This window comes from Micrasema longulum, unplaced genomic scaffold (genome assembly GCF_059751315.1).
Source record: "Micrasema longulum isolate JH-2025_06_02 unplaced genomic scaffold, ASM5975131v1 h1tg001460l, whole genome shotgun sequence".
In the NCBI taxonomy this organism is placed as follows: Eukaryota; Metazoa; Arthropoda; class Insecta; order Trichoptera; family Brachycentridae; genus Micrasema; species Micrasema longulum.
Window position 1 is genome coordinate 255,238 of NW_028278646.1, and position 27,839 is coordinate 283,076.

General features: G+C 34.0%; 1 protein-coding gene across 1 annotated transcript; it reads right to left on the reverse strand.

Moving 5' to 3' along the window:
• Positions 1 to 26,938, reverse strand: LOC148275330 (O-acyltransferase like protein-like; the record flags this gene model as incomplete). The annotated part of the gene is made up of 13 exons (XM_088235842.1): positions 1 to 277; positions 1,808 to 1,950; positions 4,793 to 4,967; positions 6,462 to 6,591; positions 9,369 to 9,544; positions 10,256 to 10,421; positions 11,969 to 12,097; positions 12,922 to 13,015; positions 15,126 to 15,859; positions 15,997 to 16,196; positions 20,940 to 21,079; positions 24,997 to 25,093; positions 26,853 to 26,938. Coding segments are annotated over 13 exons (2,414 nt in total), but the record flags the coding sequence as incomplete, so codon positions are not given.
• Positions 26,939 to 27,839: the final 901 nt, after the last annotated feature.

The window sequence follows — 27,839 nt, forward strand, 5'->3', positions numbered from 1 at the left end:
TTAACTAAATTACAAAAGAGATGGACAACATTTTAAGGAATTATTTTTCTTAACCACCAGCACATTAAATAAATTAAGAAGACACTTGCTATGTGTTGGTTGAATCTTGCATAGTTTTTGTTTCTTCCCGATGCTATGAATAATCTGTGGTGCGTTCAGAGCTCCATCTTACGGGGTGAATCAGTCTTAGTAAGGAAACAGCGGGAGCCTCGAATATCACTGACACAATAAGGGCCAGGGCGAAGGAAATAATTGTAAAACCAATAAAGTACACGAGCTGAAAAGGAAAAATTAACCATAATAAATTAAGAGATTTATGTAATGAAATGAAAAATAAAGCATAGTGCTACTTGAATTGAACAATGACGTACAAGGGCTGATCAAAAAATGTGGTGCATGAATGTTTATAGCAGTAACTGCTGATGCTACATCCATTTGAAGTAATGAGTCCAATCAACCCTTTATTTATTTATTTACATACAAAAGTTTACTGTACATTATTTGAGACATAAGTCCTAAAAGTCCCGTGTTGAGATGGGACGAGCAATTAGTTGACATAGACACATGAGTATATCACCACAAATATAGGATCAGAAACATAAAAATATACTTTTTTAAATATATATATGGCACATCAATATGGTAAACAATAAACTCAAACATTGGGAAAATCATCAAGGCGTTTCCTACTCATATCCGTCCCACTAAGGAAAATCCAGTCCTTAACTCCTTTCTTAAAAATTATTTTTTGTCCTTGAGAGCTTAATACGTTCTTCCAAATCTTGAACCCTCTCGGTGCGATGAATGAGAGATGTCCATTAAAATAGTCAGTGTCAAGTTTAAAGAAGTTTTGGCTTGTTGGTCAGCTTCCAGAGCCGACAGAGGCAGAATGAGGTCGCGATTCAAAAAGGGGCACCGTGTTGATTTGAACATGTAGAGCGAATGGACAGCGAAAGAACATCTAAAAGGATCTACGATGCGAATGTCGATGGATGCAGAAAACGAGAAAGACCGAGAAAGACAACGACGAGATTAAGTCCATCAAATACTTGAAGATGGACATGTCGAGGGTAGGAATAATAGGCGTGCGCACATGAGAAGATGTATGAATGGAGAGGAAGCGAGGTCTGTTTGCAAAGACAGAGTAATGTGGCATTCTATCCTTTCTGCCTACCCCTAGAGCAAAACGGCGTGATGGTTTGTTGTTGTTGTTGTTGTTTTTGTTGTTTTTGTTGCTGTTGTTGTTGTTTTTGTTGTTGTTTTTGTTGTTGTTTTTGTTGTTGTTGTTTTTGTTGTTGTTTTTGTTGTTGTTGTTGTTTTGTTGTTGTTGTTGTTGTTGTTTTTGAAATATAACCCCAGGGAATCTGTATAAAACTAGTGAATTTTATATAATGTATACGGAGCGTCCTCTGGTTAGGATAGTCTCCATTTAACATGGCTCAGTCTGTTCTAAGGTGGAGATTGGTCGGTTGGCTCTGCGTTGGTTTGTACACGTAGAGTGAATGGAAAGCGAAAAATACTTACAATGTAAATGTTGATGGATACAAAAACAAAGGAAGACTGAGAAAGACATGGCATGACCGAATCCAAAAAATACTTTAATAAAGTTGAAATAATCGACCCACGTGCATGAGAAGATGTATGAATGTAGAGAAAGCGAGATCTGTATGCAAAGATAGAGTGATCTGGCATTCTATCCTCTCTGTAGGGGTCTACGGGGAAACGGCGTGATGGTTTGTTTGCTGGTTTGTGTTCTGCGAAATGGGCCTTTCACCGAGAGTCCGGCAATTCGTGGTCAATCACTCACCATTGTTTCCGGAGCTATGTGCAACACGGCCCCCGCAGATATAAAGACCGCCTTCAGCAGCAGGGGATGAAGAAGATACGCGCAGTAGCCCAGCCTGCTGAGCGGGTAGAAAATCCGGCAGGAGAGAATGCTATTCGCTATGCCTGGAATATTTTTTTAATATTTATTTTTAAATTTATTTTTATTTATTTATTTAAATCTTAAAGTAGGGCACACATATCATACATATTGTTATGTGTGTTCTAATAATAACATTGCAAATATATTTAATTTATAAATTGTTTATCACATATGTCTTGACCATTATTTTAAATTTTGATATGTTTTTTTCTTCATAAATATTTTTTTCCATTTCGTAATACTTTTTAATTGCTTTAAATAAAATCGAATTTTGTGACTTTGCCTTTTTCCTAAATGGAAGTCTAATTTTGTTCTTTTCTCTAGTATTGTGATCGTGTTCATGCTGGTTCCGATCATTTTTTTTCCAAAATTCTGTTTTTTTATTAGAGTTTATAATTTTATGAACAAATATCATTGTATTGTAAAATATTCTTTGTTTATATGTTAATAATTTCATTTCATTTACCATCGACTTTACCCTCGTATAGCTGTTTTTTTTTCAAAATGATTCTAAAGGCTTTATTTTGTAATACAGTTAGTTTATCTATGTTTTCTTTGTTTGATAAAAATAAAATGCTACTACAGTAGTTAACGTGTGGTTCAATAATTGCTTTGTAAATAGTTTTGCAGGAGTCCTTATCAATAAATCTTCTGATCCTTCCCAAAATTGATATTTTTTTTGCAATCTTATTTATTACCATCTTAGCGTTTTGGTTAAATGTAAGTTTTGAATCCAACATTACACCTAAATATTTAATTTCAGTGACTTCATTAAGTTTTTCATTTTCTATTACAATTGATGGCGTAATTTCTATTCTTTTGTTTCCTATATTCATGTATTTAGTTTTGTTAACATTTAATTTTAATTTATTAATTTTTAGCCACAGTGATACACTATTAAGATCATGATTTTACTTACAAAACATAGCATAAAACAGAATAAAATAGCGAGAAAAAAAATTCCACATAGGCATTGGCCTGTGCGTGGGTATATGTGATTTTATAAGTTTTACATTGATCAACTGTGGACCTATCTCACACAGTTTTTACCACACATTCCCCTGAGACATTTCAACAGCATCCACGCTGCTAGTCAAGTCAGTAGGAGTCAAAATTTTGCATTTAAATAATAAGAAAGGACTTAAATTAAATAATATGAAGATCTTTCACATTAAAAAAGCCTTAAAAAATTATATTCCCTTAATAAATAATAAATAATCAAATAAGTTTTCAGTACAGCCCGCTTTTTTAGCTAAAAATTAACCAATCGGGTAACCCCACCTCTACCCCCCCCTCTCTCACAACTCCCAACCAATTCTTCAATATAAGATTTATTTATTTTTAATTAAGCTCAATGCATGACTGACACAGTGGCATTCGCATCTCTATAAATCTGCATGTGATTCATGTATTTTTGGAAATACTATATAATAGTGTATTTGTTGCACAAAAATCCATAATTCCCGATACAATTACGATATTAATTACGATATTGAGTCCCGATGCAGACATCTTCTGAAGAAATATTCCATAAATCACAACTTATGACACCAAAACAATTATACGCTAAAACAATACTCACTTATAGATTCAATAACTACTCTTACTCAAATGAAAGACATAACCCCCACAATACATCACATAAAATAGCGTGGATGCTCAGACTAGTGAGAGATAATTATTCTTATGCTGAAATAGAGTCAATGTTAAATATTTCTAGTCTGCAAAAACGTAGAACTAATATTGACTCCATATATATGTTCGGCATACTAAATGGTACAATCGATGTTCCATCATTACTGGGACAAGTAAAATTCAATATTCCGACTCGTAGATTGAGAAACAATGAAGTACTGTTCATCGATCAGCATAGAACAAACTATGGCCTAAATTCTCCAATGACCCGCCTTTGTCGTATTGTTAACTCAAGACAAGATCTGGACTTTTTTGGTTTAAGTTTACAACGATTTAAACGAGCACTAAATAAATAGTCCAGATCTTGCCTCGATGTCCCTTATGTTTGTCAATGGTTCTTTTTTTTTTTTAATGTTTTAATCTATTCTTTTATTGTAATATTAAAACCTTATAAATTGTATACATGGACAATGTCCGTTAATAAATAAATAAATAAATAATACAAATCATATAATCACTAGATCCTCAACACATAGACAAATTAAACAAATACCACTTTCGGACAAAGGGATTTTGAGTTTTATTAAATTAAAATCTATAACCTACTTCCACTATCTATTAAAACAATTAGTAACGAGAAAACGTTTTAAAAGGCTATAAAATAATGGATAGTGGAGCTATTGCGATTGCGATAGCGATTGTCTCATTTGCCCATACCAATATTGAACCAACTGCTCCACAAGTGTACAGCTTATGTTCGGTTTTTGTTATTTTCACTGTGTGTTTTGTAATATAAATAGTATAGATGTACATAAATACCTTGTTTTTAAAACTGTCTGAATATTTGTTTATTATCTTCGTTTCTTTTAAGTTAGTCTTCTTTGTTTATTCTCAAATGTAATTTTTAAAAAAGTATATTGTTAAGTGTCCTCGGCACGGGAAACCCCAGTGAGGTCACATTATTTTTATTATTAACTATAGTTTGTAAGCAAAAAATATGAATAAATAAATAAATAAAAATATACTACGGTGATGGTGAAGATGGAGGTGTATTTTAGTATATGCATGTTGGTGTGGTGAGTGTCCTGACGAAGAAACGGGTACGCCTCAAAACCGGTAGACTAAAAAAATCGGTAAGTTGTTATATACTAAGATTTACTAACATTGGTTAAAATGTTTGACCGCAAGGTAATGCTTTAAACATAAATAATATTATAATTAGTCACTTACCTCCGTACCCTGTAACACAGGCGACCAATATCCAGGCCACAGCCAGACCCCAGGCCGTGTGCGAAACCGTTACATAGGCTACTGAACCATAGACAGTCAGGTCATTCCCATAGAGCCCATACACAATACTGCCCAAAGTCGACAACGACAGCATCCACAGAGAAAAAGACACCGTCTAGAAAAGAGAAAAGTTATCAAACAGCAGATTCACGACATCGGGTATTCATTCTGGAGAGTGGTGAGGTGGTGTGGGTGCTGAAGAAGCCACTTACTCACTAATGGTTGAGAGAACACAAAAGAAATTTTTGTTACCTCTACATGAGAGAGTATGGATACTACCCATTGCAGTACCCAGCATTGTTCCTTTTAGGTATGCTCGATATCACAAGTTTGCGGACCAGAAGGAGCATTGCCTCGCTTATGATAGCCTTTAAATTTCTGAACGGGTTAATTTACAATCCCAACATTTTGGAGCGCGTAAAATTATCCGTACCGAGCAACTATTTAAGAGCTAGGCAACACAGATCATTTGTTCTTCCAGAATGCGGGACAAATTTACCGTGTTGAACAGCCTACCGAGACAGGTGGATCCTGTTCATGCTGGGACTACCAGCTTTAGTCTCTAAGGAATCTCTAAGTTCTGTCATATCACTCCACTACTTCGGGAATTACACTGGCTACATTTTCCACAGGGCGTGGAATACAAACTCCGTTGGATTATTAACAATTCACTGCACAACTCTGCTCCGGAGTATCTGAGGGAACTATGCATTCCAGATGAACTAGCTGACAGGCGTCTTACGCTTAGATCAGCTACGTCTACGGCGAGAGGAAAAGTTATTATACCTATATGCAAACAACGCACTAAATTCGGTGAATGCGCATTTGCGGTCACAGGCCCTACGGCATGGAATGCTCTCCCAGCAGAGGTGCGAAACTGTGAGAGTGAAGTGATGTTTTGGAAAAATCTTATAACCCACTTGTTTTGAAGAAATCCGTAGCATGTGATAATAAAGTAAATTGTTTTGCGAAAATTACAGTTTCAAAAAGTTAAAATCAAATCAATTTTTCTAAATAATCACTTTCAGTTCAGCAGTTCACAACGGAGTTCTAGTGCCAACTCTAATGTATGGGAGCGAAGTATGGTATAGGAAAAATGATGATGAAAGTAGGTTGAATGCTGTCAAAATGAGATCCCTCAGGCGAATGTGTGGTAAAGCGATGTATGATACGTACACAAATGTCGAGATCCGTGAACTGTGTAAGACTGAGACTTGCACTATCGACAGAATCAAGAAAGGGGTGCTGCGTCGGTTTGGACACGTAGAGCGAATGGACAGTGAATGAACGGCTAAAAGGATCTACAATGCAGAAAACGAGGAAGACCGAGAAAGACGCGGCACGATCAAGTCCATCAAATACTTGACGATGGCCATGTCAAGAGTAGGAATAATTGGCGTGCGTGCCTGAGAAGATGTATGAATGTAGAGGAAGCGAGGTCTGTATGCAAAGACTGAATGATAAGGCGTTCTATCCTATCTGCCTACCCTACGGAGAAACGGCGTGATGTTTCGCTTGTTTGTTTGTTTGTAAAGTGCCTTGAGGTAATATATTACGAAAATGACGTTATAAAAGTTGTCCATAATAATAATAATGTGATTGGAAATACCTTGGAAATATGAAGACAGCAACTGGATTTGCTCAGTCCCCAACCTGCCCCTAAGCCCGCCAGGTAGGGTCCCACTCGAGTCCAAGGCTTATCGTAAATATCGTCGTAGTGTGCGAGTGGATTCTCTATGCTGAAATCAATTCATATAATTAAAGAAACAGACTGAAATTCTTCATCGATTGGTAATGCAGTCGATCCTGGATATAAAGAAAGCCCAAGGGACCGGGACATTTTTCTCTTATAAAGAGGTCTCACTTATATCCATGCTTTCTTTTACAGGGGTCTACAAACATAACCAGGCTTCTTGTTCCTATTATATATGTACTACTATGTACATATATACATATATGTACAGGAGGTACAAAAAAATGAAAGTACATGACGTATGTCAGTGGTCATTAGGTCAGTGGTCGGCAAACTCATTAGTCAAAATGGCCAAAGATCAGAAGTATGACAATTAAGATTCATTTTCATTTCATTTTTCATTTTTCATGCATAGAACAAACAAAGCTCTAATTCTCAGCCCGTCTTTGTCGTATCGTTAACTCAAGACAAGATCTGGACTTTTTTGGTTTGAGTTTACAGCGATTTAAACGAGCACTAAATGAATAGTCCAGATCTTAACTTGATGTCCCTTATGTTTGTCAATGCTTCTTTTTTTTTTAAACTGTTTTTAACTATTTTATTTGATTTGAATTTTTTTGCACCACAACAGGCCAGGAGGCCCAATTACAGTGGTGAATTACATCACAGAACAACCAGGCTTGAGAAAAATAACATTTAAAAAAAAAAAAATTGTGTTCTCACCGGGAATCGAACCCGGAACCTTCCGTGCGTGAGTCAAGCGTCTTGACCACTACACCACGGAGGCCGCCGTTTTGAGAGCCAAATTTCTTTTCGCTTTAAACTTTTTTTTCTTGAAACCCTACACATCTTATTGTTGTTAAGCTGAAAACCAAACAAAAAATTTGGAGCGCTTTGGTTCCATATGTACGTACATATTCACAAAAACATATTCTTACTCAAATGAAAGATATAACCCCAACAATACATCACATACAAATAATTTTACACTGAAAACGCGTCAACAAACTATTTAAAACAATCTAAAATACCTAGAATATGCGACCAATATAACGATATATTTACCGAGGCTGATATTTTTTGTGACAATGTATGTCAATTTAAGTCAAAAATTACAGAAATTTTGAGAGAAGCAGACATTTAACTTTATTATTATTATTATATAAATATTTTTTTATTTAGTTTCTTTTACATTTATTATATTGAACATATATTAAATTATTGTATTAAGTGTAAACAATTTTTTTGGTGTGTGCGTGAGTTTCTTACACTAATATACAAAGAAATTGGCAATATATGTGTACATACTGTTTGTTTACCTAATAAAATAAATGAATAAATAATAGCATCACTAAATCCTCAACACAAAGACAACTTAAACAAACACAAACTAATACCACTTTGGGACAAAAGGATTTTGAGTATTATTCAATTAAAATCTATAACCTACTTCCACTATCTATTAAAACAAATAGTAACGAGAAAATGTTCAAAAAGACTATAAAAAATGGATAGTGCAGCTAGGCAGAAGTAAAATAAAAATGGGTTGTCTCATTCGCCCAAACCAATATTGAATCAACTGCTCCACAAGTGTTTAGCTTATGCTATGTTTTTGTTCTTTCATTGTGCGTTTTGTAATATAAATAATATAGGTGTACATAAATAAATTATAAACATAAATATGTAGTGTTTAAAACTGTCTGAACAATTTGTTAATTATCTCTGTTTATTAAGTTAGTCTTCTTTGTTTATTCTCAAATGTAAAAATATTTTTAAAAAAAGTATATTGTTAAGTGTCCTCGGCACGGGCAACCCCAGTGCGATCACATTATTTTTATTATGAATTACAGTTTATAATGGAAAAAATATGAATAAATAAAATAAATCAAACAAAAAAGGAAACTTGTGCTGTGAGAGCCGCTCTCAAGAAGCTAAAGAGCTCCATGCGGCTCGCGAGCCGTGTTTTCCGACCACTGTATTAGGTAAAGTGTTTTTAGCTAAGATTTTATTAAAGTGTATTTCTTTGACATATATTTTGGTTTTTTTAGTACAAATTTTCGACAAACTCTTCTTTTAACCAGTCTGCTTTTTTGGTTGGCTGGAAAATATTGCTTTCAGCAATAAGTCCGCCAATATAATTATTCTTTGTACTTGAAATTTTAAATAAATAAATAGATAAATCAATTAATTTAAAATACCCGTAATCAAAAAATATGTTTTTATAAAGAATGTCTCCTAATACATTCAAAGTTTAAATAAGGTATCATTCAATATTAAATCTGTCTGTTTTCTGCAAAATGCATATTTTAGGTTGTGCGGTCTTTAAAAAAAATCACCAAAATTCCTTCAACACACAATTAAATTATTTTTAAAGTTACTATAACATATGAATAAAGTGATTCTTTACAATTATATAACCTAAAATAAATACATATGTTCAATACACAATCCAAACATTTATCAGAGTTTTACTAGGACTGACAGTTTTCTGCAAAATGCAGTCAGCTATATTTTAAAAATCATTAAAAATGGTCAAACACATAATTAAATTATTTTCTGTATAATAAAAAAACGAATGTAAGCATTTTTTATCATTTGTCAAAGTAAAAAACATTCCAACTGTTGTTAGATTTGATTATTCACTCTTTTCACAAAAGCGCTTTAATCTCAGTTTCACTTTTCTATGGCTGGCTGGTTTCAGCATTACTACGTTCAAATGTTACGAGATTCGTAAAATCAAGGACGATAAACGGCCCATTTTAAATTTTAGATAAAATTGACAAATCACTGATCGTCCTTGTGCTCGACAATGTCGATGATAACCTGGGTTTGTAGCCGGTGCGCAGAGTTAGCAGGGCAGTCGTAGTCCAGCCGGACAAGAGGAGTGCGGCCACCAGCACGCTCGCCACCTTCCCGTGCTTGGGCGAGAGCATCAGCGCAAGAATACCGACTGCGTAAAACAGGGTGTCGTTAGACAGGTACCACGACCAATTCATGCACTGCAATAAAACAAAAAATGACAGTTAAAAAATCTGTTGCTGTGAGAGACCAATACTTTTTCTTCCGATGCGTGCATCGTGGTGTTTAATATCTTGTCCGAGCTGATGTTGCAGCGAGCTACGCATTCGGACCTGTCAACTTCCAGGCTGTTTGTGTTGCCCTCCATAGCATTTTTTTTTTTAATTTGTAATTTTGGCGGCCTCCGTGGTGTAGTGGTCAAGACGCTTGACTCGACTGATAAGATGCATCGGACCATAAGATGCACCCTAAAATTTGTCTACCAATTTTTACAAAAAAACAACATTTTTGGTTGAATTTTCAAAGCAAAAATGTGCATCTTATGGTCCAAAAAATACGGTAATTGTATCTCTCGAAATTTCTTTAACATGAAAAAAAAAATTTAAAACGTTTTTGTCTTTCCTAATAAATTCTTTGTATCTATTGAGATCTCTTTGACATGAAAGTATGAGTAGGTAGATTATTTACAAGGTCTTTTCTAATAATTTATTTGTATCTCTTGAGATCTCTTTGACATGAACGTACGAGTAGATTATAATAAGTTATTTCCTAATAATATATTTGTATCTGTTGAGATCTCTTTGAATATGAAAGAATATTATTACAAGGTATTTCCTGATTAATTCTTTGTATCTCAAGAGATCTCGTTGACATGAAAGTATGCGTAGGTAGATTATTACAGGGTTACATACCATTTCTTGCATTGGATAAAATGTGTTTATGTAAAGAGCGTTTCTCCACCAGAATCTTTCACAGTTAAGGTGGTCCTTGATCGGTAACTCGAGGGCGCTGTGAGAGGAGAAGTACCGAGACGATAACTCCACTAGACCGATTGTCAGCAAGTATGGAGGCGTCAACCTAATGTGCAAATTATTACTTTATTTTATTAGGAAAAACATTACAGAATATATTACAGACAAGTATTTTCTGTGTTCGGGCAGATAAAGAATACAGTTCTACAACAAGAATCCTGGACGAGTGTTTTCTATTCGATGAAAAGAAATAACAACAGGGCCATAGCCAGACTTAGCAATCAGAGCAGGTTCAAAAATACAATGCAGTCTACGCAGAATACAAGACTTGATATATCTTGACTTGATATAGAGTTGTATTTTGCTATAACAGGCCTAAATTATATAATTATAGGAAAAATATTATCAAACAGTATACAAAGTCAGAGGGGTTTTTTGCACAGCTTTTTAAGAGTTTATTTGTTTATTTATTTATATATACGCACAATGGGCATTTTAAGGACATATTTATGCATAGAAAATTATTATTAAGGAAAATAGAAAGACACAATGGTATTTAGTAGACTCAGTGGAAGCGGGAGAGAGGTGTTTATAATTGAATTCGATTCAGTGATCGTATTAAAAAAGACAACTTGTTATCAACGATATCAAGACTGTTATGTTTGTTGGCAGACCTAAGAATTCTGGGCATAGGGGAATGAAAACCATAGTTAGTTCTAAGGTTATCGCTATGAAAGAGTAAATTTTGTCTGAGGTTTCTAGTTGGAATATTTAATTTTATTGAGCTCAGTAGTTCAGGCGCATCAAAGAGTGAGTTGAGAATTTTAAATAAAACTAGAAGGTCGGATTTATTTCGACAGTCTTAAAGAGAAGATATATTCAAGGTAGTTTCTAACTCATTATACGTATATAGGTCTCTGGATAAGCCCAACCTCCAGCCTATCTTTCTTCAAAATCGATGTTGAACTGATTCAATATTTTTGATGTGAACATCATAATATGGAGACCAGATAACAGAGGAATACTCTAGGTGCGGGCGAACTAGGGAACAGAAGAGAGTTTTGAGAGTATTGATATTTTTGAAGTTAGTTGTGCTTCTGTTAATAAATCCAAGGAGTTTTAAGGATTTATTGAAAACATGAATTGTAAAAGAATGTTTAGTGTCAAATACAATACCTAAATCTCGTATACTAGACACAGATGATAATATTTTATCGTTCAGTGAGTAGTCGTATATGTTTGGATTTTCCAGATGAAAAAATCTCATAACCTAAGTTGAGATGTAAATTATTGGATGAGCACCAGTTGCTAAAAGACAGTAAATCAGATTGTAATAGTGAACAATCGGAAGGGTTGTCAATCTGTTTGAGAATCTTAGTGTCGTCGGCAAACAGACAAATTGCTGAAGCAAGAAAAACACTTTTTAGAACATTGACGAATAGATTGAACAGCAAAAGAGCAAGGTGAGTACCCTGTGGTACACTTGAAGATATATAAATGCTGTGAGAGATGTAATTATTTACCCTTACAAGCTGTTTCCTTTCACTGAGATATGACTAAAAGAACGATAAAAATGGTTTAAGTTAAAACAAGGTCTTCAATTACAAGAACTTATTATGTAAATAAACATGCATAAAAAACTTAATAAAATACCTGATGTATCTATGTATCATAATCCCGATATATTGAAAAATATTTATGACGATTCCTCCTTCCATCCCTAATCTTTCTGCCGTGAATTTTTTCGTAGTTTGGCAATACAAGTACGACACCAAAAGTCCACTAAAATCAGTAATGTTAAACAAATTAGTGAGTGATATTTTATACCTATAACAATAACAATAATAATAATAATCATGGTTTATTAACAAAAATAACAATTACTTTACTACATACGCACTTAGGTAATAGATTTCTCTGGATCATGTCTAGTCTGCCTAACTGGGTACAACCTGTTTTAAGGCAGACATTTTTATGCTAAATAAAAAATAACATTAACTACCTACTAGTTAATTGACTATACAGTTATACAAAATTAATTTATCCCATTTATTATTTGAGAATGTTTTTGAGTAAATTTTCCGATTTTTCTCGACCTAAACTCAGTAACCAATTTTTTACAAATTTATTAAATTGAATCCGGGTTATGGTTTTGCAATGTCCGGGTAACATATTGAATATTTTGGGGCCCAGAAACCTGAAATTTCTTTGACCGAATTCAGAGTTTGCGGTTGACCCCATGACCCATCCTCTAGTTTGACTTCTGGTAGTGTGGGAGTGTTCCTTTTGGGATTTGGTAGAATAATTTGCTTTCGCAAACATTATTATTCTAAAAATATATGATTGCCTTATATTTTAGATCTCAAATTCCTCAAATAACTTGACGCTGGGGTAGCAGAAGGGCTTTTTAAAAATTATTTTAATTTTAATTTTTGAGCAGATTCGAGAGGTTTTAATATTGATTTGTTAGTGCCTCCCCATCCTATTATGCCATAAGTTATAATTGAGTTACATAAAATGAAATATAGTTGTTTGAATTTAATTAGGGATAAGATGCCAAATGTCAGATGTAGATTAGGAATCAAAGAATATTTATTTTGTTTTACCTTAAAACGAAAAACGTATCGACAGAATAAGTTCCATTGCTGAGAGTTTGGTAGAGGAAATTCGTTTCGATTGTTCCTCTGTACACTTTGTTATCTGAAATCACACAAAGCTAATTTAGAAGAGTCAAACTTGGTTATAACGATCACGAAAATAGTGAGATCTCGGATATAATGAGGAAGCATTAGTTGACATTTTAGTTTGAGGTTTTCTCCATACATTTATTCACATTTATAACGAGCTTCTTCTCAGACATACCAAACAAAAATATTGTCAACAGCTGAGCAAAAACTCTTCAATTGTTTAAAACCATCATTGTAGAAATAAGAGCCTAAGTAATAAAACAAAATTAGACAGCGGAGAGACTATCACTCCGTCTCACTTCTGTTCCATGTACTTCATAATCCTAATGCTCCTATATACCTGCGTGAAAAATTTCAACGCTAATCAGTTCATGGTTTACCTCTTCGTTCTAATTCTTAAGGCACTCTCTTAATACACATCCACAATTCCTCTTTCCCATATAGTGTCCATGTGGCTCCACTGTGGAATCATCTCCCATCCACCATCAAAGATGTTACTACAGTATCTCTGTTTAAATCACGTCTGAAGAAACATCTCCTTTCTCTTCCTTAATCTCTCCTCCTTTCCTCTTTCCTCTTTCCTCTTTTTTCCTTTTTCCCATTGAGTAATAGTTTTGATTTAAGGTAATTTATCAACAAATACGTTTATTTCTATTTTTATATATCTTTAGCTTTTTAATCTTTATTTTCTATTGAATATGTTCTGTAACTTGAATTAAAAAAATTAAACTATTATTTTATTGGTTGGTTGGAAGAAATTGCCATTTGGCAATAAGACCGCTAATGTACAAATAACATTGGGGGATAAAATCCAAATGGGGGATTAATAATAGAATAATGGGAGAATTACCGATGCTGCTAGGCGTTGGGATCGGTTTATGATACTATGTAAGTGTTTAAGTACCTAATTGGTGTTTTTGCCTACAACATTGACAAAGAATCACACATGTGGTCTAAATTGCATGCAAAAAATCCAAGCTCTGTGAACTTAGTAAGCACAGGCTCAGCACCTCATTACAATTTACAAATTCTTTTGTAGTTTTTGAATGACGTCTTTTTTTTCTGGGGTTTTTAACCGTTTTCACATACAAATCTCTTCTTTGGTAATATTGTATCCGTATGCTTGCTTCGAAAAGTAGCGTGGATGCTTGGACTAGAGAAAGGTAATTATTCTTACGCTGATATAGAGTAAATTTTAAATATTTCTAGTCTACAAAAACGTATAAATAATATTAATTCCATATTTATTTATTTTGTTCATTAACGCCCAAAAAGCATTTACAAAAAATATAAATAAAATACATGCTAAAATACTAAATAATAAACACAGAATATACGGAAAAAATATGTGAAATTAGTTAGAAAGGATATAATAAAAAGTTTTACAAAGTAAAAAAGAAAAAACAATAATAACAAAGGTATGCAAGAAAAAACCGTAAGCATATAAACAAAAAATGCAAAGCTCATGAAATAAATTCTGTAAAGCAAACACAGTAAATAAAGTGTTACGGTAAGCAAGAAAGACAAATTTAAGTTAAATTAATAAACAAGCAAGCATATAATTATCGCGAAAAAGAAAGAAATAAAAATATGTATATATGAAATGCGTATTTGCCAATACTACATTGCAATTTGATATAATAGTAAAAAATAAAAAACAAGTATAAGGTATATATATAATATGTTCGGCTTACTTAATGGTATAATCGATGTTCCATCATTACTGGGACAAGTCAAATTCCATATTCCGACGCGTAGGTTGAGAAACAATGAAATACTGTTCATCGATCGGCATAGAAAAAACTATGGCCTTAATTCTCCAATCCGTCTTTGTCGTATTGTTAACTCAAGACAAGATCTGGACTTTTTGGTTTAAGTTTACAGCGATTTAAACGAGCAATAAATAAATAGTCCAGATCTTGTCTCGATGTCCCTTATGTTTGTCAATGCTTCTTTTCTTTTTTTTTTAAACTTTTTCAACTATTCTTTTATTGTAATATTAAAACCCTATAAATTGTATAAATGGGCAATGTGCGTCAAGACTCTTCGACAGAAAGAAAAAACTGAACAGTAGTTCAATCATAAAATCTACGTTTGAACGATAAGCATGTGTATATATTTACCTGATAGTTGAAAAACTGCCAAACAAGTATGGATCAAAATAACCCAGAGAAGAGTAATGAATTTCATTCCGTGAATGGGAGCCAGAGTGTCTTCACCAACTTCCATAGAAAATATCTTGCCTAGATTCGTTTTCAGAGAAAAACACACGAGAACCTTGGCGAGAGTACTCTCTTTGTCCATACAAAGCAGAGATTCAAATACGTTAACATTTTTAATTTGGTTGAATATCTTTGAGAAACCCGATGGCTCTTCCGAAGACAAAACATATTTTTGTCTTTTTTCCACATCTCTTGAAAGCGTGTTAACCATAGACGAACAATGTCCATTCTTGACGATCGTAATGTCTAAAGTTATCGAATCGGAATCTTTTTTGGTAACTTTTTTAACTTTGATATCATTTTGTTTCTTAGGAATCGGTGTTTTATCCGACGGAAAAAGACTGGGAATTTTCTCTGAATATTTTTTAGCAGATTCATCTTTTGTTCGAGTTGATTCCGGGATTGTGGGTTTCTTGGCTCTGAGAGTTTGAAGACTTTTGTACAGCTCCTTGTCGGTTTTGTTTTTGAATTCCAGAGGCCTTTCTGACCTTGAATCTGTATTGAAGTCAGATTTGGAGAAGGATTTGAAAGATGGCTGAGACAGCTCTATCTCTTGTTCTAGGACGTCGTCACCAGCCCAAATATCTACAGCAGTTCCGGTTATAATGAGAAGTAATATGAAAAGCGTAATTAAACTGAAAAATAAATTGAGTTTTGTTATTAATTTTTATTGGAACAAAATATTACTGTACAACTTTACAATCTGGACTCCTCAATATTCTAGGCATCAATATTGTATTGAAAAGGCCCCGAATAATTTTTTGGAACATACCTTATGATATAAAACTTGGGATCATCGAGAAGTGTGTAGTCTCGATTCAGAGATCTGACTCGCAGAACTCGAGCTGAGCGTGGAAGAACTCCCGACACTCCGAGTCCCTGGTAGCTCTTAATGGAGAAGTCAATCAACTCGTGGACATCAGAAGAGTGACACGCTCGGGGAAGACAGACGCCCAGCACAACTTGGTGGCTCTAGAAATGGTATATTATTTATTGACAAAGTCAATAAACAAACAGTTGATTGATTTTCAATTAGAGACACACTTTTACGCTGTAAAAATAACACCAAATAATTCCTGAAGTATAAAAGATAAAAGACATTAAAAATACCAATAAATATTTTATTTATTTAAAACTTCAAGCATTTCGGCGGACTTATTAATAAAAGCAATATCTTCCAGCCAACTAAAAAACGGACTGGTCAAAAGAAGATTTAGTCAAAAATTTGTACTAAAAAACTAAAATATGTATCAAAAGATACATACATGAAAAAAAAACCTAATTAATTAAAAATAATAGCTGTTTTTCAATGGGGAGGTAAATAGAATAGATAAAAAAATATTTTTTATATCCATCATCATCAACATCATTCCATTTTCCGCACATAATGGTGCATTGCTACATCAATCCGCTCTTTTAATTTCTGATACATCATGTAATGAAGCTAGCAGGTATTTAGTAGACACGTTATCATACGCGGAACTTAATCAATTTAACAATATCCGTAATGCAAATGGAAGGCTTCTCGACTTAATTATTTCTGATATTGATTGCCGCGTAACGCATTCTGACGCACCTCTTGTCACTGAAGATACTCACCATCCAGCATTACATATAGACATCGGAATAGAAGTATCTCCCTCTCTAATTATACCGCATAAAGAAATCACTCTTTTTCGTAGGGCGGATTACTCAATCATAAATTCTTATCTACGCGAGGTTGATTGGTCGGTTTTAATCGATGCTGAGTCTATTGATGATTCCGTGAACGCTTTTTATGTAATACTCAAAGATACTATTTTACGGTTTATTCCTAAGCAGTCAATTAAACAAAACAAATATCCCGTTTGGTACTCATCTGCTTTAATCAAGATAATAAAAAATAAACACAAAGTTCATAGAAGATGGATTAAATATCAAAACCCACTCGATTACTTAGAATTTTCAATGCTCCGGTCACATCAAAAAAACTCAGCAAAAAGAATGTTACGCGATATACATTGCCAAAGTAGAGGGAGAAATTCCAAGTAATACTAAGAAACTCTGGTCATTTGCAAAAAATGTTAACAAAAGAGGTAATATACCTCAAACTATGCATTATGGAGAGACATCTGGTACAGGGGGAAAGGAGATCTGCGATCTATTCTTAAAATATTTTAAAACATCTTATGAATCACCTAGCAATAATACTAATGATCAACCTCCTAATACTTCATCTACGCCAAATTTACTCAATGATTACGACTCAATTGGTAATGCATCTTTTGAGATAAAAGAGGTCACGAAATATCTGCTCAACATTAACCCAAACAAGGGAAGTGGAAATGATGAGATTGCTCCTTTTTTCGTTTTTCAATGCGCGCACTGTCACTACCCTTGACTATTATTTTTAATAGATCAATTAACGAAAAAACTTTCCCTAGAAAATTTAAAGAAGCAATAATAGTCCCTATTTTCAAATCTGGATCTAAAAATAAAATTCAAAATTACCGTCCCATTTCAATTCTTTCAGTTTTCTCAAAATTATTTGAGCTCATGGTTTATGATAAAATTTATCCAAAAATTCTTAAAAATATACAAAATTTTCAGCATGGTTTTCTGAAGAGGCGCTCTGTATTAACCAATATGGTAAATTTCACCGAATACGTCACTTCCAATATGGATGACAGAACGCAAGTTGATGTCATATACACAGATTATTCTAAAGCGTTTGATAAGGTGGATCACCGAATTCTTATGCGTAAATTAGAATATCTGGGAATTCACGGTGACTTATACAGATGGTTTATCTCTTACTTACTTAGATAATAGACTTCAGTCAATTATGATTGAAGGATATCAATCTGATTTCATCTCCATTCCGTCTGGTGTACCACAGGGATCACACCTTGGGCCACTTTTATTTAATGCCTATATTTATGATATTCAGTTATGTTTCAAAAATGCCCATTACCTGTGTTATGCTGACGATAAAAAAATTTACCTTAAAGTCAAGTGTAGAGATGATTGTGCAAAGTTACAACAAGATTTACATGCATTATCGAATTACTGTGTTGAAAACAAACTTTATATCAATGTGTCTAAATGTTACAAAATATCTTTCACTCGTAATAAAAATAAAATAAAATATGACTATATGATAAATGAAAATACAATTAGAGAAGTAAACGAAATACGTGACTTGGGAATTATTTTGGACTCAAACTTAAATTACAATAGTCATATAGAAACTATAATTAACAAGGCATACAAAATGACTGGATTTATCATGCGGCTGTGTAAATCTTTTAAAAATTTAGATTCATTTATATTGCTTTACATAACATACGTACGCCCCCATCTTGAATATTGCACTGCTATCTGGTCTCCTGTTTATAAATTAAATATTAATAGAATCGAGAATGTTAAAAAAAAATTCCTGAAAAAACTAGAATACAAATTTCATTTGCATTTTCCAAATTATTTAGCTTCTTTAAAATTTTATAACCTTGTTTCATTAGCACACAGAAGAGATATGTTTGATCAGATCCTGCTTTATAAAATTGACAATAATAAATTCGATTCCCCGGAACTCATTAATCTACTTGCTTACCGTGTCCCCTCCAGGCCAACTAGACTCTCTGATATTTTCTATATTCGTAAATTTAAAACTAATCATCGGAAACATTCTACAATCCCTCGTATATGTGAAACATTTAACAAAAAATTTAATAGTCTTGATATATTTAACACTCCATACAATATGTACAGAAGAGAATTAATAGGCTTGATTCATGCTCTTCATTCATAATTCGTTTAATCAATAAATCAAATGCAATTTTCCACTCTCACTTTCCTTCAATCATCCTTTACCACTCCTTATCAATTTCCTTCTTTTCCTTTCCACTATCTCCTTGTTTTGTCCATATTTATCTTATTTTAATATATAGTATATTTATTATTTATATAGTTTAAACTTCAAACCGTCGTCGCTTTATTACAGTATTATTTAGTGAATACATATAATTGGATGGCAGGCCCTACTATGTTTACATTTTAAATATATATATTTTTTTTAAATATTCATTAAACCTGTACATCTGTTTGTATTCGAAATAAATAAAATAAAATAAAAAATAAAAAAAATAAAAAATAAAATCAATCGCATTGATCATTTTTTGTTAAATGAAGGTAAGAAGATCAGTCTTCCGCTTTAAGAGCCAGTTTAGGGACTATGAAATATTATGGTGTATAAACACCTTATTAAATATGTAAAACCCCAGTTTTACGTTTTTTAAGGGAGCAGCAAAAAAAGTGTCAAACTGAAGAAAACGCTCAAGTGAGGAAATGAAAAACAGCAGAAAAATTGTAAAAACGGTCATCATTGGGGATTATTCATATTTACCTATGGTTTCATTAAAAATATTTTATATTTTTTAAATCAATACCACAGTGTGTCTTTTTTTATTGAATTTAAAAAAAAAACTTGTTGAAATAATTTTATGTAGGTACTTAACCTTAAAACACGAAAATAAAAAAATGAATTTGCATAAAATGCATACAATGTTTTTTTCCCTAATAAACTGTGATTTACATCGCGGCAAAACTGTTTCACACTTTTATGATAACTGTTTAAACTATCTTCTTTCCAAATTATGTTTATAACTTTAAATAACATTTCTATTGCCAAATTTTTAAACTTTCTGCATCGTAATTTATTGATGTAAAGACCTTATTCTTCCTAAACATGCGTCAACCGCATTTCACAATTCAGTGAAATGTCAAAATTAGACACTTGAACAAAATGGTCAAGTACACTGAACCTACTTTGAATTAAATTTAAGACAACAATTTACGCATTTTTTTATTCACCTTGATTTTACTCACCATTTTGGGCAAACGCGGCGGCGCGCAGCTAAGCGTCTTTTGACAGATCGATGAGTTTCGAAAAAATTTCGACGTAAAACCGGGGTTATGAAAAATGCAAAAAACGTTAATTGGGGAGATATTTGAATGAGAATGTATGGAAAAAAATAGGACCTAAACATTTCGGCGTAAAAAGCGGGAAAACGTAAAATTGAGGAACGTAAAAACGAGGTTTTACTGTAAATATTTAATGACAACTATGCCGGTAATTGAACCCGTGACCTCTAACGTGGTAGGCAAACTACAACTACAGCTACAACTTTTATATCCACAGGAATTAATTCAGATATGAAAGGGTTAAACTACAGTATTTCTCTTATTTCCCAGTATTTAGCAGGAAGTGTAGTGCTACCTAAAAATTATGTCTGTATATTAAGTCTTCTTTGTATATTCTCACACGTAAAAGAATCAAAAAAGCCTCAAGAATCCTCGGCATCAAACCTGAGGATGTTAAAGAGCTCGCCCCCTACCTAATAGCCCGATACTTTACGGATCTGGGCTTGGAGGGGGAGATTTAGCAAATGTAAACTCTCGCCTACCACACGGTAGCCGGGCCTTTATAGACCTGGGCTCGGAGGACGAGAAAAATTCACAGGAACCCGTCACAATAGATCTCCACAGGTCGCAGTGACGTCAGAAGCTTGCGCAGCACTGACCCCTACCACCAAGAATAAGAATAAACTACCTAAAACTGGATATAAAAATGTTTCCAGGAGAATTATGAAAATTAAAGGTTTCAATGGTTTGGTGAAGGCTCTCTAAAATTATTATTTTTCCTTTTCAAGAAATTGAAATATTTGTAATACTTACACTGAAAAGAGTCGCCTTGGTAATGTTCAGAAATAGAGTCACAGTCGAGTACCCCATCCGAAATGGAGGACTGTTGTCCAGTAAAATCATTCTGGCCAAAAAGTCCCTATTGACAGCATCTCCTTGGAAATTACTAGATCCTAAAATAAAATATTTAATTAGATTTACTTCTTCAATCACTCTGGCATAAGTCTCTCTGTCCTGTGCTGCCCGGAAAATCTGCTCCACAGTCCTGAATCCAGTCCAGTCTCGTATATTTCGCAGCCAGGACATCTGTCTTCTTCCAGCCCCTCAGTGACCTTCAATCTTGCCTTTTAAAATTAAATGAAGCAAGTGATACTTTTCTTTACGCATTATATGCCCCAGATACGAAATTTTATGTACGTTTATGGTGGTTAAGAGTTCTCTGTTCGTTCAAGCTCAACTTGAGACTTCTGAGTTTGTATCAGGTCTCTCCAAGATACCTTAATCATTCTGCGATGCAACCACATTTCAAAAGCCTCCAGCCTGTTCATAGTGTTCACCTTCAGAGTCCAAGTCTCCCAGCCATACAACAATACATACCACACATAACATTTTACCAATCTTTGCCTTATTTTCAAGATTAGATTAGCATTGCAGAAGAGGGATTTCATTTTCAGATTTACTTACAATTACTTAAAACATCAAAAGGTCGAATCTTCACCTTGCATTTTTTACCGCCACAGTCAGGTGTTTCAATTAAGGTCAGGCGAGGCAAGAGCCAAAGAATAAAAGCTTATCTATCAAAATTTACAGAATCAAGGAGCTATTTGCTCAGTCGGTCAGACAAAGCGATGCAGATTGTTCCAGAGTCGAATCATCATTCCATGTCCGCTCCCTAGTAGGAGCATATGATGACCACGAAGATCCTCCGGGCATTTCTGTCGGCTGCCAGCTCCTGTGCATCCTCCCGAGTCAGGTTCGCGTCCCGTAGTTCTGACATGAACTGCCAACGAACAGTCAGCAATAGACGTCTAGGGCGTCGAGAACCTGATGCCATGTAAAGTAGGCAAGCGTGGTTAAGGCTCTCAGGAGGCGTCCACGGTACATGGCCAAGCCCACTGTATCACCTCCGCTAGAAGACAGTTGTCACCGGAGTTTGCTGCGTCCGTTCTTTTATTACTTCGTTCCGCACAAAGTCAAACCACCGCACACCGGAGATTCTTCTGAGACACCTATTCTCAAAGCTAAGTATTTTGCTGTTTTGGGCCCTAGTGAGATGCCACGATTATGCATTGCATCCGTATAGGAGAAAAGGTGCTATGTAGGCGTTATACAGGGTGTTATTTAAACCCTGTCACTCCGAAACCATGATGATCAGTATAAGCAAGAAGACATATTGGCACATTAAAATAAATTTTTTGAACGACTAAAATTTAAAAAAATAAAAGATACATAAAAAACAAATGGTTGCTTACTCCTGTAGGGGAGAAACGAGGAGGGGGAGGGGGAAGGAGAGGGGGAAGCCTGATACACTGTCAACCGCACAGTCGCGCCTCCCTCGCTTCTCCCCTGCAGAAGTAAGCAACCATTTGTTTTTATTGATATATTTTTTTAAAATTTTCTTCGTTCTGAATACTTTTTTTAATATGCTAATATGTCTTCTTGCCCATGCTGATCATCGTGGTTTTAGATATGACAGGGTTTAAAGAACACCCTGTATAGGCGGCATTCGGTTTTCACTGAGAAAATATCCGATCTCCAGACAGCCTTCATAGTGTTGAAGGTGGCGCCTGCTATTCCTAGCCGCCTTTTTTACGTAACATATACTCCCGGGTATTTGAATCTCTCGACCCTTTCGATGACTTGGTTTGACAGTCAGGGGATTTTGGGCATCGAGGCATGAAGTGTTACACAGTACATGGGTTTTTGCAAAACAGAGTCCAAACAAATATGTTACTATTTGGTTCAATTTTTTTTTAAAGAGGAATAATTGTTGAAAGCGCTTATGTTTGACACTCTTGCCCCGAATTAAAACAAAAGCCCTTTTTCTTGCATTTTAGTTAATTATTCTAAAAATACAAAATCACATATACCTACCCTACTACGTGCGCACAATTAAATTACTGTGCAAGAAACCTGCGCAAGACCTTGCACCATTTACTGTCTCATGTAGTACGAGCTTGAGAAAGGTTTGTTAAAATAAATATCCTTAGTATTAACGAAAGCTAAAACCAGTGACGTTAGCAGGCGCTACTCAGGGGCGACTTTGTGACGTTAAGAAATTCATGGCGTAGCCGAAATATTGTAATAAAAACTAGGATGTTTTTGATTAGAGTATAACTCTACTATATGGTCCCCCTTTTTTCAAAATTCACATAAATAATATTGAAAGAGTCGAAAATCTTTGAGATTCATCAATTTCAAACTGCATATTCTTATAGAACAAATTAACTATATGTGTTGGATGCTCGATACCTTCGACCTCGGGACTGTAAACAAGGCCTGCCCTCTCGCGATACGCGTGTTCGAAGAAAACAGGGAACGTTTGAATTTAGGTAAACTAATTGACGTTATGGTTTTGAGTGTCAATCCTGGAATTAATGAAAAGAGTAAGGACTTACGGTTTCCTCCCTTTGGCACTGGTCCAGAAAGACACCGTTATCGTTTGCACTGGTCACTTTGCACGTTTTCTTGTATGTTGGTGATTCGAAATCACTGTCACGCTCGCGGTACGGTTTTCGTTGTTGTTCGCGGTACGGTTTTTTTGTTGTGTTGTCACGCGTTGCTTTCTTGACTCGCCGTCAGGGAGGAGTAGGTACATTGGGATTCAAAACAAGGACCACCGGAATCAAAGGAAGGGCTTGACACTTGAATAAAAGAAAATGAATCCGAAATAATATGTCTTGTTAAATTCTTTGAATTTACCTACTCTGGAGGATCGCAGGACAATAACTGACTTAATATTTTTATATAAAATTATTGATTCTAAATTTGATTGTTGCGAACTCCTGGATTTAATAAATATTAATATACCAACACGTAGAACTAGAAAAAATACTCTATATTATTGTCACCCTTCTCAAACCAACTATCTTTGTCACTTACCTATACCGCGTATACGCAGACTAGGAAACGAATGTACCTCTCATATCAACATTTTTAACTCGAATCTTTGTGAATTTATATCATCTCTTTATAAATATTTTATGATGTTCTATAGTAACGATTAACCATTAATTTGCTAAAGCTACTTATGCTAATGATCTGCAGTTAACTCATTTCATGTTCATAATATACTGACTTTTTAATATCTTTTGTATGCTGACATACATATACAGGGTGTTCTTTAAACCCTGTCACATCCGAAACCACGATGATCAGCATGGGCAAGAAGACATATTAGCATATTTAAAAAAATATTTAGAACAAAGAAAATTTTAAAAAATAAAATATTTAAAAAAAACAAATAGTTGCTTACTTCTGCAGGGGAGAAGTGAGGGGAGCGCGGCGCAGTATCAGACTCACCCTTTCCCCTCCTCGTTTCTCTCCTGCAGAAGTAAGCAACCATTTGCTATTTTTCATATTTTACTAATTAAAATTTTATTAGTTCTAAAAAAATATTTTAATGTGCCAATATGTCTTCTTGGTCATGCTGATCATCGTGGTTTCAGATGTGACAGGGTTTAATAAACACCCTGTATGTATATACACGGTTTTTCGGAGCCAGACAGCTAAACTTCAGAGGAAGAAGTTTAGCTGTCTGGCTTCTTTGCTCGTGGTAAGCTTTTAAAAAAATCCTAATAAAAAATTACCAAAAATTAAAAATGAAATATTTTTAAATAACTTTTTGTAAAAACTTTATTAGGATTTTTTGTAAAGCTTACCATGAGGAATGTCCCTCTGAAATTTCGCTGTCTGGCCCTGAAATATATGTATATTTTTCTTGTTATTTTTATATATCCATGTTTTAATATTGTTTTTTTTTTTTGTACAGTTGTACAGTTAAATGATTGTATTCTTACATTTTGTATTGAAAAAGGCACTTGAGCAGTATAATAAATACATACAAAACAGCTTATCTGAGAAAGCATACCTGTGTTTTCACCATATCGATTTAAAGAGGCAATATATTTCATCGGACTGAGGGCGTGAGATGTGGAATTTGATATTGCATCAATGTATCTATCATCCTGAAAAAAATAAAAGTATTAAATATGGGTAAATATTTGTATATAATCAAATACCGACTTTTACTATCGGTTTCGAGACTTACCCGTCTCTTCATCAGGACACTAATTACACAAACATGCAAATCCAAAATGAGTCAATATTTTATCAAATGCGATCGACAACGACGCATGTAACAATCTCCAACTTTACATGAGAGTGAATCAAATTGTTTTTGACACTTTTGATCACAACTTAATTAGTACAAAAGTAGGATATCCTTTGATATTTGGGTTAGTTATACCAGGGGTGAACCGTGTATAGAAGCGATTATGCGCAGCTTACCATTATATTTGACCAACCATAATAATGTTTTATTGTAACTTTATTTACAGAAAAACAAATAAATAATTAACATTTATTTCAAATTATTTCCACCGTTTGTATTTATATCCTAAAATAAATATAAATTTTAATAAATTACGCCCAGCTCCTGCGGTGAGCTAAGAAACTAGCCGGTTATTCCAGCTTATTTTTTTATACAAATAAGTGTACTATATTTTGAATGTATAAACCCCAGTGCGGGTTTTTTCTCCTAGATTAAACTTGCAGATTACACAAATTATTTAAAGATTCTTGATTTGGAAAACAGTATTTCAAACATTGTTTCTTAAGGACTATTTTTCTTTGAGATGGTACTTTTAACATATGACCATAATTACTTTCATGCGTCATGTTGCAGGACATATAGCGCTCTACGCGGCCATTTTTAGCACAATTAATTACTAGAACAATGCGGCCAGTTGACATTTTAATTGAATACCTAATATCGACTGAATTCACAGTGCTATTTTTCATTTATTTTTTAATGAGTTTTTTAATTAAAGTAATGGATAATATATCACGAAGTTACATCGTTTGAGTTGATTTCATGGATGAGAGTTGTTGTATCACACAGAACCACAGAAAAATATCAATTTATAGTATATATTACTTACATTATATTATGAACCTCCTATGTAGGTACAAATATATGTTTTTTTTTATAGCTTACCTGCAAATAAAATCACCATTTGCCACTGAGTTAAACCTATTTAATGTTAGGTAGGAGTATGTCCAAATGTTTGCGGACAGGCTGGATTTCCTCCCTTTGATGATATTTATTTGTTTTATTTTTATTCATTTTAACGCCTATAAGGCTTTTATATATAAATTCAAGAAATACATTATAAAGCAAAGGTCGTAAACCTTTTTATGCCCACCGCCCACTTTTGCTTATTTTTCATGCTTCAATTTTCCCTACCGCCCACCAAATACAGGGTGTTCTTTAAACCCTGTCACATCCGAAACCACGATGATCAGTATGGGCAAGAAGACATATTAGCATATTTAAAAAAATACTTAGAAAAAATATTTTTTTTGAAAATAAAATATTTAAAAAAAACAAATGGTCGCTTACTTCGGCAGGGGAGAAGTGAGGGGAGCGCGGCGCAGTATCAGACTCCCCCCTTTTCCCCTCCTCGTTTCACCCCTGCAGAAGTAAGCAACCATTGGCTTTTTAAAAAATTTATTCGATCTAAAAAAATATTTTAATGTGCCAATATGTCTTCTTGCTCATACTGATGATCGTGGTTTCGGATGTGACAGGGTTTAAAGAACGCCCTGTATATTTCGATATGGGTGGAAAAAAATCTAGAAGGAATTCCAGAGATTTGAAAATCAAGATATAAATAGGAATCAAATAAAAAATCGAATTTTAAAGTACTCAATAATTTCCCATACCAAATCGTCGCATTGTTCCTGAGATCCAATCCAAAATTGGTTTCCCCAAAGCAGTCCGGAGCCGAAGCTTCCCGTGGAGTCAACAGCTGGAATAATAAAAAACTATTTTATTTCAATTTACAAGTTAATTCAAAATTTATTAAAATACGACAACCCAATTTACTTTTACGCTTGTCTCTCATGGGAATTCATAGTTTTTTATTTAATTTAATAGGGAAATATCACATGGTACGAATACCAATAGAAATACGGGTATTAGTAAAATTAGTAAACGTCGTTTTGCGCCGGTTCGATTCACGCCAATTTACGCGGTTGGTGCCGGCGCGGCGTGGGATTCCCTGGTTCGGCCGACACTAGACGACAGTAGGCGCCGCGATTCTAATAGCAGACACACTTTTACAAGTTGTTTTATTATATTACCGTGTACGCGAGCAGCCTATTATATGTGTGAAATTGTTTCCGAGTTAGTTTTCGTTTTGTTTTTATGAAAAGTAAAAAGGTATGATTAAATGTTTTATTGTATAATTATTAAAATTAAAAGAATATTAAAATATTTGTAGTTAATGCTATTATTCTGCAAGAAAGGAAGCAGATGAAATTTGGTGCTTTTTAAAAAAAGCTGTGAGAATTTAATTTAGTACCGACGAACTGGTGAGTTAGTATTTATTATAAAAAAATCTTTATTTATATCAAGAGATTATTATTTATTTTGTAAACGAATTTAAACTATATTTATCATATACATTTATAATTTATTTTGAATATATATAGGACCCGACAGACGTTGTCCTGCCCGAACATTGGCAAAATACTTGTCATTGATAAGTAGGTACCTAGGTACTTGTTGAATTCCAAAACTAAAAATTGTTTATATTGAATTCAAGTAGGTACCTAGGTACTTGTTTATGGTTGAATTCCAAAACAAAAACTAAATATTTTTTCAAATATGTCATTTTTTTGCAAACGTCAAACTCCGGTCGTCTCACC